Genomic DNA, 17,741 nt, shown 5'->3' on the forward strand with positions numbered 1-17,741 from the left:
ATACAAGTCAGATAGGACTCTGTTCACCCCACTTCTACCTGCAGTGGTGACAACGCAGCTGCCCTGAATTCACCTAAGAACAGGGGCCAGAGGTGTCACATCCCCCATGCCTTTTTCCAAACACGCTCATGTTGGGGCCATTTTTTTATGTTTCCTCTGTCTTTTGTTGTGAGTCCTAGAACAAGAAACACCAATTACCTGAGACAGGAAATGTCACCTGTGTATTGGAAACGCGACCGACCCAGGGGGTGGTAATGGAGTGCCACCGCTCACTCACGCCTCTCTTCAGAGTGGCATCACTCACTTGGTCATGAGCTAATCTTCACCTTGTGGTTTTTTCTGAAAATAGAGTTGTCAGTAATCTCCCCATGGCTGGCACCCAGGGACCATTTCTCTCTGCTGACAAGCTGGAGAGAATCAAGCAGGAAGGATTCTTTCTCTGACTCACCAAGAGCCAAGAGTGGGTAGCCAGATTTTCATGGAACTAATGGCTTTGAGGGGGGCCATGCAACCATGCTCTCATTTCTTACTGAGGCTGTTCATTTTGTAACCCACATTGTCCTCGGCCCTAGCAGTCTGTGAGTACCCACAGAGATCACAATAATTGTAGTAACTAAGATTTCACTGGCTCTTTCCTGGTCTGTTAACACAAAACCCCCATCCAGCCACTTCTGAGGCCCACCAGGAACATCCAGGAGATCCTCAGGAGTTCGGTCATGTATGGTGGACTGATCTGTCTGCATATGTTTCTTCTCCATTCCTGCCATCTTCTCTTGAGGCTATGTGCCTCCCAGCCACCACCCCCACTTTGCTTCCTAAGGAGAGAATGGAATCTTGGAATCCCACACCTCAGCCTTACAAAGCGCCCCCCAATGCCTCTAGACCTTGAGGGGCGTAGGGAGCAAACATCACATGGAGATAAAATGTGCCCCAACCCCAGCAGCCCCTTATCCCCAGGATAGAGACAGGCAAGACCACCCCCACTTTGTCTTCGGGCCTCCTCCGCTGGAGGCAGCACTGACAGGCAAACCCCTGTGGACTGTTCAAACATGTCCCAAGCTGCTGGAGACCCACCCTTTCATGGGCATCACCCAGTCCCTGTGTCATCTCTTTCCTTCCAACCCTTCGAGGAGGGATCTCTTTCTGATGCTGCCACCTGGCAGCAGCCAAGGGCTATAGCTAGACACCTTAGTGACAGAAGCTACCAGCTCCTGATCCCTGGCCATGCCCTGTCACTGCAGAAAGGGATGACTCCATGCCTGCAGGATAAGACAGGAATTTTAGATCATTTTACAGGTCTGAAAGGTACCCTGGCTGGCATTCCATTCCATGCTTGGTGAACTCCAGCTCCACTGCTGGCCAGCACTTAACAACCCTCAACTTCCCAAGAGCCAATGGCCACTCGGGGCCTTAGAAGCAGGTGTCCGTGGAGCTATAATTAGGTCCCTGGTTTTAATAAAACTGGTGTGGTTTAAATGGGCTTTGTGAAGATATGATGAAATCAGGGATTATGGAAGTTTTGTGCTACACTTAATGGTAGTCGGCCCTCTTTTGGAAAAACTTGATCTTGTCAATTAGGGACATTTAATAAAATTTTTAAATTAAATAGTTAAGTAAATGTATCCCACATTTTGGGGACAAGATCCCCTTTTTGAGAGATCCCAGTGGTCCTATTCATCTTTCCCTCAAGCCACACAGCAATAGAGTAATAATCTGGAACATTCATGGGAATCTCAGCTTTGTTGCCAGTTATAGCTTGGTGGTTTTGTGCATTTATATTGACTTCGGGAGCTAATGTCCTGTGCTCATTTTGGTCCAATTGAATTTCCCCAGTAGTGGCTTTTTTTTTTATTGAATTCTTCCTTCATGTGACTGTCATTATTTCACATTATTTTCTAGATTGTTCTTTGCTTCTACCTCTAAGGTAGATGTAGTTGCTCTCTTGGCTCACTCTAGGGCCTCTGGCAGACTTCACTGCCTTCTCCCTCCTCAGCCCTTTCTTGGGCCTATGACTTATGGAGTCTGGGGCCAATCCAAGGCTTGGGAAGATTTAGGAGATACATAAAGGTCTAGAAATATCTGAGTTTTTATTGTTTTCCAGAAATAAAGCACCTAGTGATACTATAACCTACCTCTAGCATCATTACCACTCAGAAGTTCCTCAGCATTTTGCAAAGGTTTGGTTCTCACACTGGCCTCGTAAGTCATTTCTGTAAAGGTTCAGCAGGCCAGGTCTGGTTTGTGCCTTGTTGTGCCATCTTGTAGCTTTTAGGGGGACTTCACCTCTGCAAGCCACTCCAGTGCACCTCAGACAAATTCCTGCTGAAAGGTTCCCATCAAGATGCAATCCCTCCAGAAAATCAGTACCACCAGAGGGCAGTAGAGATTTGCAAATAAAAGATTCCCTGAAGCCCACACACAGATGATAGTATTAAACTTCAGCCTGGACCTCTACTTTGGACATAATGAGACAATGAGATCATCACCCTGTGCTCCCAGTTGTTCCTTGGCTTTAGGAGGTGCTCAGGACGCTAAAAAGGGAACATGTCAAGTTCTGTATGTCTGAATTATTTCTTCAGCTTTTCTGGCCCAGGGCCCCAGCCCATTCACTATAGCTACTTTGCTTTCATAATAACAGAATTCCCCACTTCTAGGCAGTGTTGCTGATATCTGGAAAACCATTTACTTTGATAGCATCTGTGAGCTGAGTGATTCCTGACCCAGCCACCATCAAGTCCAAAAAAGCCAGTGTGGTGTTTGTCCCAAAGGGGAGCATTCCTTGTAGGAAAGGGAATAGGTTTCAAAAATTGATCAGTGCCCAAAATTCTCTAACAATATATATCACAGCCATCTCTTACACTAGGCCTTCCTCTGAGGTTAGCATCAAACAATGGTGCATGGTCAGCCCCCTGATGGGAGAAAGACTGTCTGTCTGCCTATCTTTTTTAAAGACTACGTCTTTGCCAATGGAAAACTCCGAAAAGGTATCCTGGGATCTTCATGTAAATCTGGAGAGAGGGAGAACTAAGGGCAGCAGCCTTCCCAAGATGTGCTTAAGTATGACCAATGGTTCCCCTGATTAGCCAGCCAAACAGATGTGTCAACAGTCAATCTGGGATAAATCTGGGAAATGCAGGTGGGTGGCTGTAAAGAAAATAATGCATAAGGATACTAGAAGTATATAACAGTTGGAAGGAAAAGAATCAAACCAAGCACTCTGCATTTTTCACATTAGGCAAAGTGCTAATCGGTCCTGGGTCCCACATTTCTCCTTAGAGTATGGCTCAGTTGCTATGACAACAGAGGCCTGCTGGCTTCCTGCGAATTCTTTTTAACAGTGGCAACAGCATAAGTGGATGTTTCCATAAAAATATTTCTCCTTTAAAAAATGACTTAATATGTTTCCCTTAAATTTTTCCCTAGCCAATAAGTACTTACCACCTTGTTTGGCTACAAAACTTCATTTTTCTGCTGTGCTAGTCAGCATAACAAGCATCGTGGAAGAAATAGAATAGTAATTTAATTCAGGTGCAGTTGAGGTTCTTAATTGTTGCTGTTCTGATAGGTTAGCAAAGAGATACAGGCATTTTATTTATTTCAATCCAACTGTAAATGAAGATGAATGATTTGAGAACCTGCATAATACAGTGCAAAGGTAGGCAACAAGCCTCACCTTGTGGCTCGGTAAATCCCACAAGCCAATCTGGGCGCTCTTGTTTTAACAAATGTTTTATGGGAACACAACCATGCATTCATTCCTGTACCTTTTGGGCTCAAACAGCAGTATTGGATAGTTACAACTGAGATGGTATTTGGCACACAAAGCCAAAAATATTTACAGGAAACGTTTGCTGACCCTTAACATAGGAAGAAAAGAGCCTAACTTCATGCTAGAGTTCTGGATTCAGAGCTCAGGGAGGAAAGAGATTCAGACACATCACTTCCTCTCTTTATCTGCAGTGGGACAGATTAGCTTATCTCCAAGTTCTTTTCAAATTCTCAACACTGTTATGCTTTTAGTAAAAATTACATCCCAGAGGGGCAACCTTAGCACAGGAGAAGTCTTGACTGGCTGTTGATTGGCCCAGGGTCCTGTTTCAAGGGAAGCAGCGTCTCTTTCCTCCACTCCACCCCACCCTGCCCCCTGCACTGCCAGGACCCTTTGAGAGGCTGAGGGTAGTGGAGTCAGCTCTCTAGATTCCAGCATCTTCATCTACACTGTAAGTCAGACCTCCCTAAGGGCCCTTCCAGGGCTGACAGTCTCTGGTTCTGAAGAGAAGGAATGAGGCACCCTGCAATTCCCAGCTCTGGGAAAACACTCCAGGCCGCTAGAATTTAGTTCTGTGGGAAGAATCTAGGTCAGCGGAGGTAGCAAGTGCAAAGGCCCTCAGGCGGCAGCTGGGTTGGTATATTCCAGAAGATGAAAAATTACTCAGCCAGAGAACAGTGAGCATCTTATGTACTCCAGCTGTGCTACCAGGTGGCTATCATGCCCATTAAGTAACATCATTTTAACTCGTTGCCTGGTTACAGAATAGAAGGGAATAGGTGTCGTGACCACAGCTTGTTAGAAACACACAGGCCTCCAGTAATAGTCTTCTCGCAAACCCCTTCCTGGGTCCTACGTGGTTTTCACCTGAAATTCTGGATCTCTCTGAAATAACACTGCCCTGGATGCAGGTAAATACATTACCTTAGAGATGCAATGCTATGCTGAGGGCCTTGGTTACATGTAGCATAGCTTTTTCTGCCAGCCATGCTTTGGTTTGTTTTGTGGCACAGCACTGAAACACCATTAGTCTTATTATCCCAGGATTATTCAGATGAACCCTGAACCCAGAACATATTGATCATACAAAGAAAAAAAATGTAGGAGAAGCCCATAATGATTCATTTGCTCCTACAGTTGGTCCTTGCTGACCTGTGTGCCCTTGGAATCTTAAGAAGTAGGAAGAACCTTCAGTTGTTGTCAAGGTAATCTCTCTACACGCTACAAATGTCTTTGATAAATACATTCATCCAAGCCATATTTTCAAGAATGATAGGAGACATTGTATTATTGAAGACACATTCAGAAAATAGGCAAAAATGAACACATTTGAAGTAGATTGTTGGTAGATGTTAACCTGTACTTCAGCAGGTTGTCCAGGGGTCCCTGACTATAAATTATGAATTATAGAAGAGACCCACTGGGAGAATTGCAGATGAGTTTCCAACTCCACATTCTGACTGTAGATGATGCTTCAGTCTTGGATTCACACTGAAGATAAATCTGCCCCTCTTGTCACTTTCTAGGCTGAAGGCTGTCATCTGAGTGGCCAATGATTAATGACAGTACACTTCCCTTGGGTCTTTTTGGTCTACTTGTTTTTCCACATACCAAAGCTTGTTATATTCGTTATACAGAATTCAAACATGGCAGAATGTCTCTGGTATTAAGCCATGTGACATTGCTGTTACCCTAGGTCAGATTGTCACAGCTTAGCAGCTGCAAACTATTTAACTTAATGGGAGATGAGTGTCTCCTGCCACCCGGTCCCTCGTGGATACATAACACAAGCCACATGGCACAGCCTTCTCTCAATTTTGATTTGAAAACCCCCTCACAGCAAGCTGAGTGTGATGAGGGCATCACATCACACACAGACACCTCTGCAGACACAGGGTTTTTATGCACACACATACCTTGCTTCAGTGGAAGTTAGGTGAGTTTGGGTTTGCAGCGTTCACACTTACTTGGTGTGATTTGCTTGACAAATCACCAGCATATGAGTCTTTTGGGCTGCTTGACAAATCACCAGTATATGAGTCCCCCTTCTCTCCTTCCTGGATGCCATGGGTTGAGCACCACTTTCTCTACCATGCCCCTCTGGCATACTATATCTGTCTTGGAGCCAGGAAACTGTGGACTGAAACTGTGAACCATAATAAACCTCTCCTCCTTCAAGTTATGGGTGTTGGGCATTTTCGTCCCAGTGATGAGAAAGTAGCTAAGATACCTTTTGAGTCCCAGAGGCCTTCATTCAGGTTCCTGGAGCTGGTTTGTGCCTGGAGCTTGAAGGACAGTGCAGCCTTCCTGGGGCAAAGCAGAGAAGAGCAGGAGTGTGTTGTGAGGTGCTGTGCTGGGGGTGGGGTCGTTTCACCTGTAACGCAGCCCAGGGATACAGTCTTACTACTGCTGGATTACAGATGAGGAGCCTGAGGCCCAGAGAGGAAGTGCCATTTTTCCAGAGTCATACAGTGACAGAGGAAAGGCCAAGGCTTAAAGTGACTCAGACCCTTGACCCAGTCACAAGCCATGTGATAGATCTTGGGATGCAAATTCCAAGCTCTCTACTGCTACCCTCTGCTTGCTTGTTCTCTAAAGAGCTTAACAAACATCCTTGAAGCCGAGGGAGTCCACCAGGGCAGGGGCAGAAGAACCAAAGCTGGGGTCTCCACCGCATAGACTGCTAACCAGAGCCTGACCCTCCATCACCTTTCTATAGCTTGGAAACAAATGAGGCAGAACTCAGGAATTAGGGTGGATCAGCATGGAGCTTTGCTAATGGGCTGATATCTGCTTAGATGAATAGCCACAGCTGGTGCACATCTCTGAGGATCCATCTTCAGGACACATCCCGCTTCTCACCCTCTGTGATTTGCATTCCCATTTGCTCTCCCCCAGCAGGACTTCTGCCTGTGTTGGGCCATGTTTGCATTGCCCCACACATCTCCTTATGCCTCCTCCTTGGGTTTTCTGAAATCTCTGCAGTAAGGCTGTGGGCTTTGACTTTATCCCTAGATATATATCGATTTTATTTGTACTCCTGCTGAAGTCTGAATTACGTTCATAACAACCAGAGTTATGTCAACAATACGCAAGCTGGAAAGGGCAGGTTGCTCAGCCCTGCTGGGAGGCCAGTTGCCAAACAACCCATTAAAAAGCTCAAAGAAAGAAATAATCGGCTTAGGGGCCCATTGTTCCTTTCCAGCCAGAAGTGTAGCAGGGTTTGGGCCAGCAGGACTTCTCAATAAGAAATGTCCCCTCAGGGAAGCTCTTCCTGACCTATTGCCTTGGTTAGAATGGCCCTTGGGGAGGGTCACTGTGTGGCCAGCCTCCTAAAAGCAGGAACACACTCAGAGAACCCCTCTAGAGCTATCCAGACAAGCAGGGATTGCTGGAATAAAAGAGTTCAGATTGTGTATGAGCATCCTGTATGGAGTCCAGGTGTGACAGTCTGTAACAACCACCTGATGACAACTGCTCTTCTTTGTTAAAGTTGGTCATCTGGCCAAATAGTGCTGGGTATCCATTGGCCTCTGCAGATTCTGCTAGCTCTAGCTACTTAATGAACACATATGTGAATGAATGAATGATGTGCCTGGCATAGTGCTTGGTTTAAAGACACAAAGCTGAGTAAGACATACTCCTTACTTCAAAGGGTTGCACAGTCTAGTGAGGAAGATAGATCAGTAAGTACAGGAAGAAAGTGAATGTGTTTGTCTAAGTTTCCCAGTAGCCTGCTCAGCATGAGATTTGAGAACAGCGTCATTTGTAAGGGCTCCTCAGAGACACTGTGGGGAGTAGGATGTGACCCAGGTGTTTCCTAAAGGCAGCTGGAGCTTAGTCCTGCATGGAGCTGGTGGTTGAGCTGTGGACGGTTGGCGCTGTGGGTAGTTGTGAGGTGAGTAACCTGAGAGCCCTCAGGCTTACTCTGAAGTAGCCAGAGTGGAACCCCAGGCAGACTCAGGTGTCTACAGGTGTGCAGAGCTGGAAGCTCAGGGTGTGTGAGTGGAGCACAGACAATGTCTGCCTAGGTTGGACATTCTGGGGAGACTGAGGTCAGCCCTAAAGCTGGATTTTGAGGATGAACAGAACAGAGAGACAGCCCCGGCCCTCTCAGACTCACAGTCAGGTGGTGAGCACTGAAAAGAAAACGATAGCAGGAGGGAGGTGGAAAGGGATGGAGTGGGGAAAAGGGACCAATGGGAAGACCACTCTGGATGGTGGTCTTGAGCAGGGATAAAAGAACATTCCAGAAAAGAAAAGGCAAGGTCCAAGGCGGGAAGAGAATGACGAAGTACAGGGAGGCTGGGGTGGCTGGGCTGAGGTGAGGGAGTGGCAGGAATTAGGCAAGGAGATGGTGGGGAGCTGCAGTCTCCGCCTCACCACCCTTTAAAGGACACAGCCTTTTCCTCAGTCAAACAGGAAGCCAGTAAAGCCAGGATAGGACCAGGCTCCCACTGATGCCTTAGCAGGATCTTGCCAGTAGACAGCCTGCAGGGTGAGGGTGGTCATAGGAGGACCAGCCAGGCAGTGCAGTGGTGCCATTAGAGGTGGGGGCCGTGGGAGGAGGGACACTGTGAATGTAGTTTGAAGGTGGATCAGGCGTGACGTAGCGTAATGATTGCAAGAGACAGTAAATAAACACACTCATAAGTAAAGATAATCTGATTCCCACATACTCTTGAGGAAAAGCCTGGGATGCCATGAGGAGAAGTGACGGGCCATCTTTAAGTAGCAGTGAGCTGGCCTCTGAAGGATGGGGAAAAGCAGCCAAGGGAATATAGGGAGAAATATCGGACCAAGGAGAGCTGAGGTCATTGGCCAAAGGAGACACTGCCCGTTGCCTGGAAGTCAAGACAGTCCACAGCCTCTGGTCCCCAGCCCTGGCCTATACTCACCTAGGAGTCCTTTCTGGCTGTCCCCAGCCTACTCCCATGCCAGTGACAGAGCCAGATGGCCAGCGGCCATCTTCTCCGACCCCATTATTCATTACCCAGACTGAGTTTGTGATAGCCCACCTCTGAGTCCTTCAGCAGCAAGGCCTGCAGGTGGCAGTGTGGAATGGTTCAGGGTGTTCAGGAGGGAAACCATGGGGAATACTGCTCAGGATGGGACAGCTGCACAAAGATGCCTGTCTGTGCTCACTTGGGGCTGGTGCAGGCAGAGGTGAAACCCATCCTCACCCTCCGGGTCACGTCACTGAGCAGGCAGCCCTCTGGCACTGAGTGCAGCTGCTGTGGCCAGCCTGGCTTGCTCTGGACTCAATGCACTGGCCTCTCTCCAGCTCAACCAATCAGCCTGTTCTGCCAGCCACAGAAAACCCTACCCTGCTTCTGGCTAGAGACGGGAGAGTAGAATCTTCCCTAGCAGTGCCTCTCTCTCTACTGCTTAACCCCCCAGGAGTGGCAGTCTCCTTCCTTGATGTTCCTCTAAATTTCATGGCTTGATTTCAGACCAGACTCCAGCTGGGCTTGGAAGTACTGAATGCAAAAAAATATTTTTGTCTTCATATCCCTTTAGCCTAACTGTGTACAATATCTTGTCCCTATAGCGAGGCTAAGGTCATAATACAAAAAAATATTAAATGTTACAACCCTCCCATGAGTGCAACAGATACATCCTGGGTAAAAGGCCCCGATGTCTGTCCAGAGGGCCATCAGCTGCATCAGGCCACCTTCTCTATCTGCAGTGTTCAGGGCCAAGGGAGGAAAAACCTTGGATGTTTAAGAAGACCAACTGATCAGGCATCACAGGTGAGATCACATGCTGCAGAGCAGACTGGGCATTCATCACAGGTAGTGTGCATGGCAATTTCTCCAGGTGTAACGCTTTTCAACTGTGCCATGACGCTCAGATCCATGAGTCAGTAGTGTCTGGGATTTTTTTTTTTTTTTTTGGAAGTGGGGAGGGATGTTCTTGTGAAGTTCCTAATAAAATAAAATTGCTCTTTGTACCTCTTCATGATAACTTTTTTCTAAATCAGAAAAGAGTTTCATAGTTTGTATTTTCATTTCAGGCTTAGACTTCCTCCTGATTCTTTAAATTTAGACACAGACCAGAAAGTTTCTTAACTTGGAATTATTCCCGGGCTGGGCCTACAATTGAGGGGCCTTAATAGAACCTAATTGGCTGGCTCTCGCTTCTTCTCACAAATCTGCCTTAAATTTCCTTCCATCCTCTGCCGAAGGAGGAGACCAGTCCCTGTGCCACTGTAATTCATGTTTGTCTTCATAGACCATCAGTGTTTGCAACAGCCCTAAGTTCACACGGGTCTCTCCATGCAGTGCTAATAATGGTAGAACATGTAGGGGCTCAAAAATGATACCCCAAAACATTGGACCTCTTGAGAGCACTTGGGGAGCAGCCTAAAGACCAGATCTGCCAAAGAACACAGTTGCATTCAACTCTCACTGATATTCCACTCACCAGCGAAGATTAAACTCACATCACAGGGAAGACTGAGAGTGAAACACCACACCCAAAGCTCAAGGGGCTTTGTCCCAGGCCACTGTCTGTGCTCCAAGTTGTTTCTCTTCCCTGAAAATCATTTACTCCTCTACAATTGCCTTACCCTGCCCATTCCACTCCTTTGTAAAGGGAGTATTTAAGCCTCACTCACCTGTGCCTCCTTGCATTTTGTATTTTGCATAGCTCCTGAACATTTGTGCACTTTAGGTGAATGTTTGTGCTTGCTCTCCTGCCCATTTGTTGTCAGTGTGTTACAGCACACTCAGTTACCAAAGCTTCAGATGAAAAGTTTAACTTCCCAACAAGCAGAGCCGTAGTCAGTATTTGCAGCCCTGAACACAAATGCCAAGCCATCTCTCCCTCTTGTCTCTCTATTTCTGCTTCGGTGGGTGTGCTCAGCTCATGAGGACATCTACTCAAGCTCTGGGAGTTGATCCTACACAAAGTTATTTTTGAGTTATTTTGTCAGAGAAAAACAAGTGTCGTCCAACAGCACAGCATCTGATAGACACATCCAGGTTTCATTCCTTTATTCATTCAGCTGAAACACTGAGTGCATATCCTGTGTCAAGGATTTTGCTAAGGTTTGAAACTGAGATGGCTAACGGGTTCATTCTGCAAAGGCAAAGTCTCTCCAATAAAGCCCAATATACAGTGGCTTATTCAGTGAGGAAGGGTGTTGGTGCTTCAAAAGGAAGCATAGATGATTGCTCAGAAGCTTTATGTGCTCATAAAGAAAAACCTGCAAATCATACATTTTCCCCCAGAGCAAAGAACCAGCCCACCAGTGCTTTGGTCCATAGTGAAGCCCCTTGAGTGCCTTCCTTACCTCCTTTCCATCTTCCCAGTCATTTAGTCACAAAGGTGTTACCTTATGTGATGTCTGGTTGCTGCTTGAGACTGCAGAGCCACACATCTCAGGTCTGCTGCATGGGAAGAAGGGTGCCTCTCTCATGGAAAGTGGAACCTAAGCAAGAGTCCTTCCTCTCCTGTAGGCTCAGGGCTGTGGTTGTAAAGGTTCAGCCAGTCTTGGCCCTGTCAGCACCTAATGTGTTCTGCAGCTGGCTTATTAGCAGGCAGACATTCAGAATCCAGAGTGTGGCAGTGGGTGGAATTCTGCATCTGCTCCAACCTTCTCAGTTTGCCCAGGGCTTTCTTCATGACTGTTGAGACATTCTTCCCCATGGGATCTTATTTGCCTTCCCTTTTATGCTGTGCCTTCTCATATATCCTTACTGACTTGGAGGACTCTGATTCCGATTCCCCATGACGATGTGGCTCCATCTAAGGCCATCGTGTGGCATGATTCTAGTGTATAAAACTACTTTTGGTAGCTGAAACATTATTTACCAGATGTTCTTCAGGTGTGAAGGGCATGGTGTGTTTTAGGTACAGCCAGATTCCCATGCCCATCACCATTTCTTTTCATGAGTTCAACTCTTGACTTTAAAACAACCTGTTCTTCCTACTGTGCATTTGAAAGTAGTGATGTCATCCTTACACCTTGCTATTAAAGTATATCCTGTCTGAGGACATTCTTTTCTCTTCACCTGGGTACAAATTTCATTTATGCTGATTTATTTTAAATTTTAAAACCTACAAATGAAAAAACATCCAGACACAGTTTATTTTCTCTATTGCATTAAACAGTCTCAAAGCATTATTTTCCCCCAAGAAGTGTATTCTGTATTCCTAGAATTTGAATCCACCTGCCCTTGACAGATTCCTGTGGTTTGCCTCTTATTTACCTGTGTAGAGTTGTCTCATAGTAGGGAAGGGCAAGTGTCTGCCATTTTGCAGACCTTCCCCATTGGGTAAGCACAACCACATATGAATCCTTTACTCTCAGATTCTTTTCCTGACCCATCTTGGGAAAATGACCAGTGGGTTTTCTTGTTTGTGCTTGTTCTTTAGAAAGCCAAACTTGGCCCTGCTGGTAACAAAGTAATTAGTCCTTCAGAAGACAGGAAACAACCTTCCAATAACCTTGACAGAGTGAAGCTCACGGACTTCAATTTCCTCATGGTGCTGGGGAAGGGGAGTTTTGGGAAGGTAAGAATTGGAGGGGCTTGGGCAGACAATGTTGGATCGGTTTTGTTCTCACTAAGGTTTCCAAAACAGCCCTTTATGTTCCTTGCTATTTGTACACATTCTTTAGATGCCTCCTACCTCCTGTCATTAAAAACAACTGCATCCAAAAAACTAGAGCAGGTTTATGTGTTCCGATGTTCAAAACAGAGGGCATGCTCCAAAATGTTGGTCGAGTAGACCAACACACATGTAAATACATGTGATCCTTAAGGGATTCCTTAGTGGGGCCATGCAGCCATCGACCTGTGAATCTTCATTTGGCTTCTGTGCCCCTCATTCTCCCCTTGGGGACAGAGGCCAGCTGTCACTGCCAATGTGTCCAGCTCCGATAGAGCCAATGACAGATTTCCATCCCATCTGTTGCTTTGTCTGGACTTTGAAGATTATAAGGGTCAGTCACATTTTACCCTAAAGAGACTCCCAGAAAAACATGCGTAATTTCAGACTAATCCCAGTAAAGAATACTGAGTATTCCATTTAGCAGCCCAAATAGCATCATCGTGTGGAAATATACCACACAGTACACAAATTTCAACAATTTAAGAAGTTAAATAAATGGAAGAATTTATCGTTTTCAGATAAATTTTATTTTATCCCATTCCTCCCCTTAAGTTATGGTAATAATGCAGTATTTCAGTATTTGTACATAAATTTTGTGTTAGCATTCCATCACTATAACAAAATACCTGAGGCAACTAACTTATAAAGAGTAAAGTTTTATTTTGGCTCATGGCTTTCATGGTTCCAGTCCATGATTGAGTGGTCCCCTGCTTTGGGCCTCTGACAAGGGAGCACATCACGGCGGGAATATGTGTTGGGGCAAACTGCTCACCTCATCAGCCAAGAAGCAGAGAAAGAGACCAGGATCACACAATCCTTGGGGGCATGGCACACCACTAGTAATCTAAGGACACCACAAGGCCCCATCCCTAAAAAGACTTTACCACTTCCCAGTAACACACCTCGGGGACCAAGGTAACTCATGGACCTTTGGGAGACACCACCCATGTTCAAACCACAGCAAAGTCTATTAATATTATTCTGTCACACATCTACAGATTTGCATGAACTGTTGCTGAACCATCATTACCTGGACTGCTTCCTCCTCCTATCCCCAACCCAGCTCCCGGGACCAGATTCTGCTTGGAAATGTTCAGCTTGTTCTCGGTCTGTTCCCAGGTGATGCTTGCTGACAGGAAGGGAACAGAAGAACTGTATGCAATCAAAATCCTGAAGAAGGATGTGGTGATTCAGGATGATGATGTGGAATGCACCATGGTGGAAAAGCGGGTCCTGGCCCTGCTGGACAAGCCCCCATTCCTGACACAGCTACACTCCTGCTTCCAGACCGTGGTGAGCACCCTGGGGCTGTACACATGGCACAGCACCCAGCTTGCACTTGGGCTGTACCTGAACCAAAGCATCTCAGCATCCCTGAGGAAAGGTGGAAAGGAACACCAAGCAGAGACAAGGACAGTGAGCACCTCCTGACACTGATAGATTTGGGGCATATGTTCTCTGTGATGTCCTGTCTGGTTAGAGGCTTAGCACTCTATTCCATTTAATTCACCAAACACTTTCAGTTGGCCTTTATATCCTTGGTTCTACAGTCACAGATTTCACCCACCATGGATTAAAAAAAATTTTTAAATCACATCTGTACTGATCATCTATAGACTTTTTCTTGTCATTACTGTGTAAACAATGCAATATAACAACGATTTGCATAGCTCTAACATTGCATTAGTTATTATAAGTAATCCAGAGATGATTTAAAGTATAGGGAAGGATTGCATAGATTGCGTGCAAATACTATACCATTTTATATAAGGCACTTGAGCACTTGAAGATTTGGGTATCCTTGGAGGGTGCTAGAACCAGTTTCCCCATACGCCCTAAGGGACTGTATGTGAAAGGTTTTCTTTATGCCAGGTGCCGTGCTATACAGAAACAATAAAATAACTCACAGACCTGGCTTTTTAAGACCATTGGTCCAGCTGCCAAGCATGACCTTAGAACATTAAAAGAGTCCATTTCATATAACAGCATGTTCTTGTTTAATGACACACATCAAGAGTGGCAAACCATGACCTGTTTTGTACAGCCCATGAGCTCCAAGAAAGGTCACAAAAAAGAAATCCAAACAGTATTTCATGACATGTGAAAAATTAATGAAAATCATATTTATGTGTAAATAGTTCTCTAAGGACACAGCCATGTTCATTCACTTACCTGTCACCTACAGTGTCTTTCACTCCACAAAGACAGAGGTGAGCAGTTGCAAGACACACAAGGCCTAAAATATTTACTGTCTGACTCCTTATGGAAAAAATTTGCTGACCTTGGTCACAGAGTTAAACTGTCTAAGCACATTACAAAACTCCCAAGGTACTGATTCACTCGTGGTGGAGCTTGCAAGTGTTTTATAGGAAACCAAGCTGCTTAGATGGTACCAGAGTGAGGCATTTCCAGACAAGCTTCCACCTAGAAGCTGACCCTATCAAACATGGCTCAATAATCTAGCTATATTGTTACTGTTATGATGATTACTACTTTCAACTGGCTCAAGGTCAGAAATTGACTTTGTGTTTTATGTCCTTTTTCAAAATCCTTAGAAGGTGCTCTACAAGCTTTTGAGTAGTAGAATCCCCAAATGGCAGGGCAGCCACACACGGTGTCAGGATACACAGGAAATCTGCAGAGCTGCAGAGCTTGTTGGTAGCAAGCCTGCCACTTCATATCAGCCATGCCCTGACCACTGAGTCACTTCTGCCAGCTCTCAATAGCTCACAGAAACCACTCCAGAACCCAATCCAGAACCCAGCAGTGCCAGGGAGAATTGAGCAGTGAGGCAGGAAGGGAGAGCCACTTCTCTGAACCCGAGTCTTTAACCCTGCTTGTGAAGATTAAGCTTTGGAAAGCTTGTGGAGCAAAGAAGCAATGATGGCATTAAAGGTAATAGCAGAGAAGCTAGATGGTGGAGCTCCCAAAGCTGTTTTCTGCTTCATTGTTCTTTCTTTCTTTTTCTTTTCCTTTCTTGCTTTTCCTTCCTCCCTTCCTCATCCCTCCCTCCCTCCCTTTCTTACCTATGTAACACTTTAATGTCTAATAACCTCTGTGAAATGGGGATGTTTTCTAGAGGAGAACAGAGGTCAGCTTTTACCATGGTGTACTGTTAGTTATTTCACTGGTAAATTCTTCATTCTCTCCCATCTATCCCAGCATAATGTCTGTATAAATATGCAGACTTATATGGTTCTTTGTGGGGCCGACACTTAGCATACCAGTGACAGAGAAAATAAAAAAGATATTTGGGCACATTATGGCTGCAAAAGAACTTTTGATTAGCCTCTCCGTTTATGGTCTTCCCTCTCCCCCACCCAGGAAATATCATCAAGCATGCACAATTTATAAGGCCAGTCTAACCCAAGAGATGTGTTTTCAGAAGCGTCCATTTAAATCAGTTACTGCATCTGCACAGAAATGCCTCCTAGACATTGCAAGTCAGCTTTTATGCATTTGCGCCATCAAGAAAAACGGGTTAAAATGAAATGATTGGCCCCTGTAGACTTTTCACCCTTTCCCTAGCTCATAAATATATGTATAGGAAAAAAGGGAAGAAGGTTGAGACCATTACTATAATAGGGAGCATATGTAACCAGGAGGCAGATGCATTGACAGAGAGCCATCAGTTCAGTTATGTAATGACCTTATCCTTCCCAAGGCCCTCCTGCAATGGGGTCTACTACTTATTCTTTCACTGGGAAAAAATTGTGAAGAGATGCAGACCACGCAGATCTGGCAAGGCATCCCCATTTCACTAATATGAAAGCAAAGCAGAGGCTCTGCGACAAGGAGGAGCCTTACTCACATGTGCACCTTGGTCTGCAGGATCGGCTTTACTTCGTCATGGAATATGTCAACGGTGGGGACCTCATGTACCACATTCAGCAAGTAGGGAAATTTAAGGAGCCACAAGCAGTGTAAGTATTTTTTTAAGTCCTGCAAATCAGACAACCCTGAGCTCCCATCTGGGAACCTCTACTGTATAAAATGTTCCTGGGTGGCTCTGCTTTTTTGGAGTTAAATGCTGTAACTTTCCAGGGGACAGATGTACTAACAGACCCATCTAGATGTTTTCTAAGGAGCAATTTAGTCCATTTCCAGTATAGTGTATCCCTTCATCACCTGGGTCCATCCTCATGGCTGGATTCAATCACTCATTTACTGAGCACATGGCTGCTACACACTCACTGTGCACAGGCACTGGGAACACAAGGCAGTGAGATGCACCCCTACTCTGGGGCACTCACACTCAACTCACTGCTTAACTTTAGAGATGTGCACAGAAAACCACAAGGCCCCCCAGAATTGGGGAGTGACAGCAGCATGCGCTCAGGGAATGCATGACCCAGAGATAAGGAGAGAACCTTCTAAGGAGAGGATGTAAGAATATGAAGAGCTAGTCCAGGGCACTGTGAGATAGGGAGGAGTGGCAGAGCAATAAATGCAGAGCCTGTAGGGAGGCAGCTGAGGAAGAGGCATTAGAAAGGGCTCCATCTGATTGACTCCACCAAACTAAGTTCTTACGGAGCCCTATGGCTGAGGAAAGAAGGAAGGATCGCGAGAAGGTAGCAGCTGGTGATTGGTGAGGGGATTGGTGAGAATCTTTCTATGGCAGAAGAAACGGAGCTAGAATTAGGCTTCAACTTGGAGCCAAAGAGAAACTAGCGTCTTTGACAAACATTATGGAGGAACAAAAGCAGAACTAGGTGACTGGCAGTGAGAAGACAGAAACCTCTCTCTGTAAGTGATGTCCATGTTAGGCTTGAGTGAAGGTGGAGAATGGTAATACTTGTGATCTCAGCTTGGAATGTTTCACTTGGGTGTGCCTTGAATGTGGGGCTCCAGGTGAAGACGGAGGAGTCATACATGGGGTTGGGGAGGGGACCTTAGTACCTGAAACATCATCCTATTTCTCAGGGCCCTGGGGAGTATTAGGGAACGCAGCAGAAGCAGGCTCAAGCAGATGAATGTTTTACTTACCCAAAAATGTGTGCAAGTGTACACCCTGGTTAATCAAAATAGCAAACATGAATAAGATTTTTGGAATGTTCAATCTAAAACAGCAATAAGAAGAAATTTTAACTTGTATGGGATTATCTACCTTATGGAATACTGATGGCACAATAAGGGATTTGTTGGTACCAAGCTTTAAAAATAAAAAAGGAGATTTTTCTGCTTTTATTTTTACTTTAAAAAGTATTTTAGAAATATTCTTATCCTCTCTTAAGAGACTTCATGAGTTATAGCAGCATTCAAATGTTCCAATTGTGAAATAAAGCTTGATACCTCAGAGCTATAAAGAACAGGTAGCAAAAAGCCACTTTATGTTATAAAATGCCTCATCCAA

At 45.4% G+C, this 17,741-nt stretch overlaps 1 protein-coding gene across 11 annotated transcripts in view; it reads left to right on the forward strand.

Moving 5' to 3' along the window:
• Prkca (protein kinase C alpha) overlaps positions 1–17,741 on the forward strand; it is a 428,575-nt gene that overhangs the window by 358,269 nt on the left and 52,565 nt on the right. For all 11 annotated transcript variants that reach the window (XM_004870264.4, XM_087208196.1, XM_087208195.1 and 8 more), the window contains 3 exons: positions 12,152–12,289; positions 13,508–13,681; positions 16,220–16,311. In XM_004870264.4, the coding sequence (XP_004870321.2) occupies positions 12,152–12,289; positions 13,508–13,681; positions 16,220–16,311 (404 nt within the window). The remainder of the gene's footprint in view (positions 1–12,151; positions 12,290–13,507; positions 13,682–16,219; positions 16,312–17,741) is intronic.

Source organism: Heterocephalus glaber, unplaced genomic scaffold (genome assembly GCF_053883595.1).
Source record: "Heterocephalus glaber isolate CG9 unplaced genomic scaffold, H.glaber_assembly_v1.0 deba00000937, whole genome shotgun sequence".
NCBI classification, from domain to species: Eukaryota; Metazoa; Chordata; class Mammalia; order Rodentia; family Bathyergidae; genus Heterocephalus; species Heterocephalus glaber.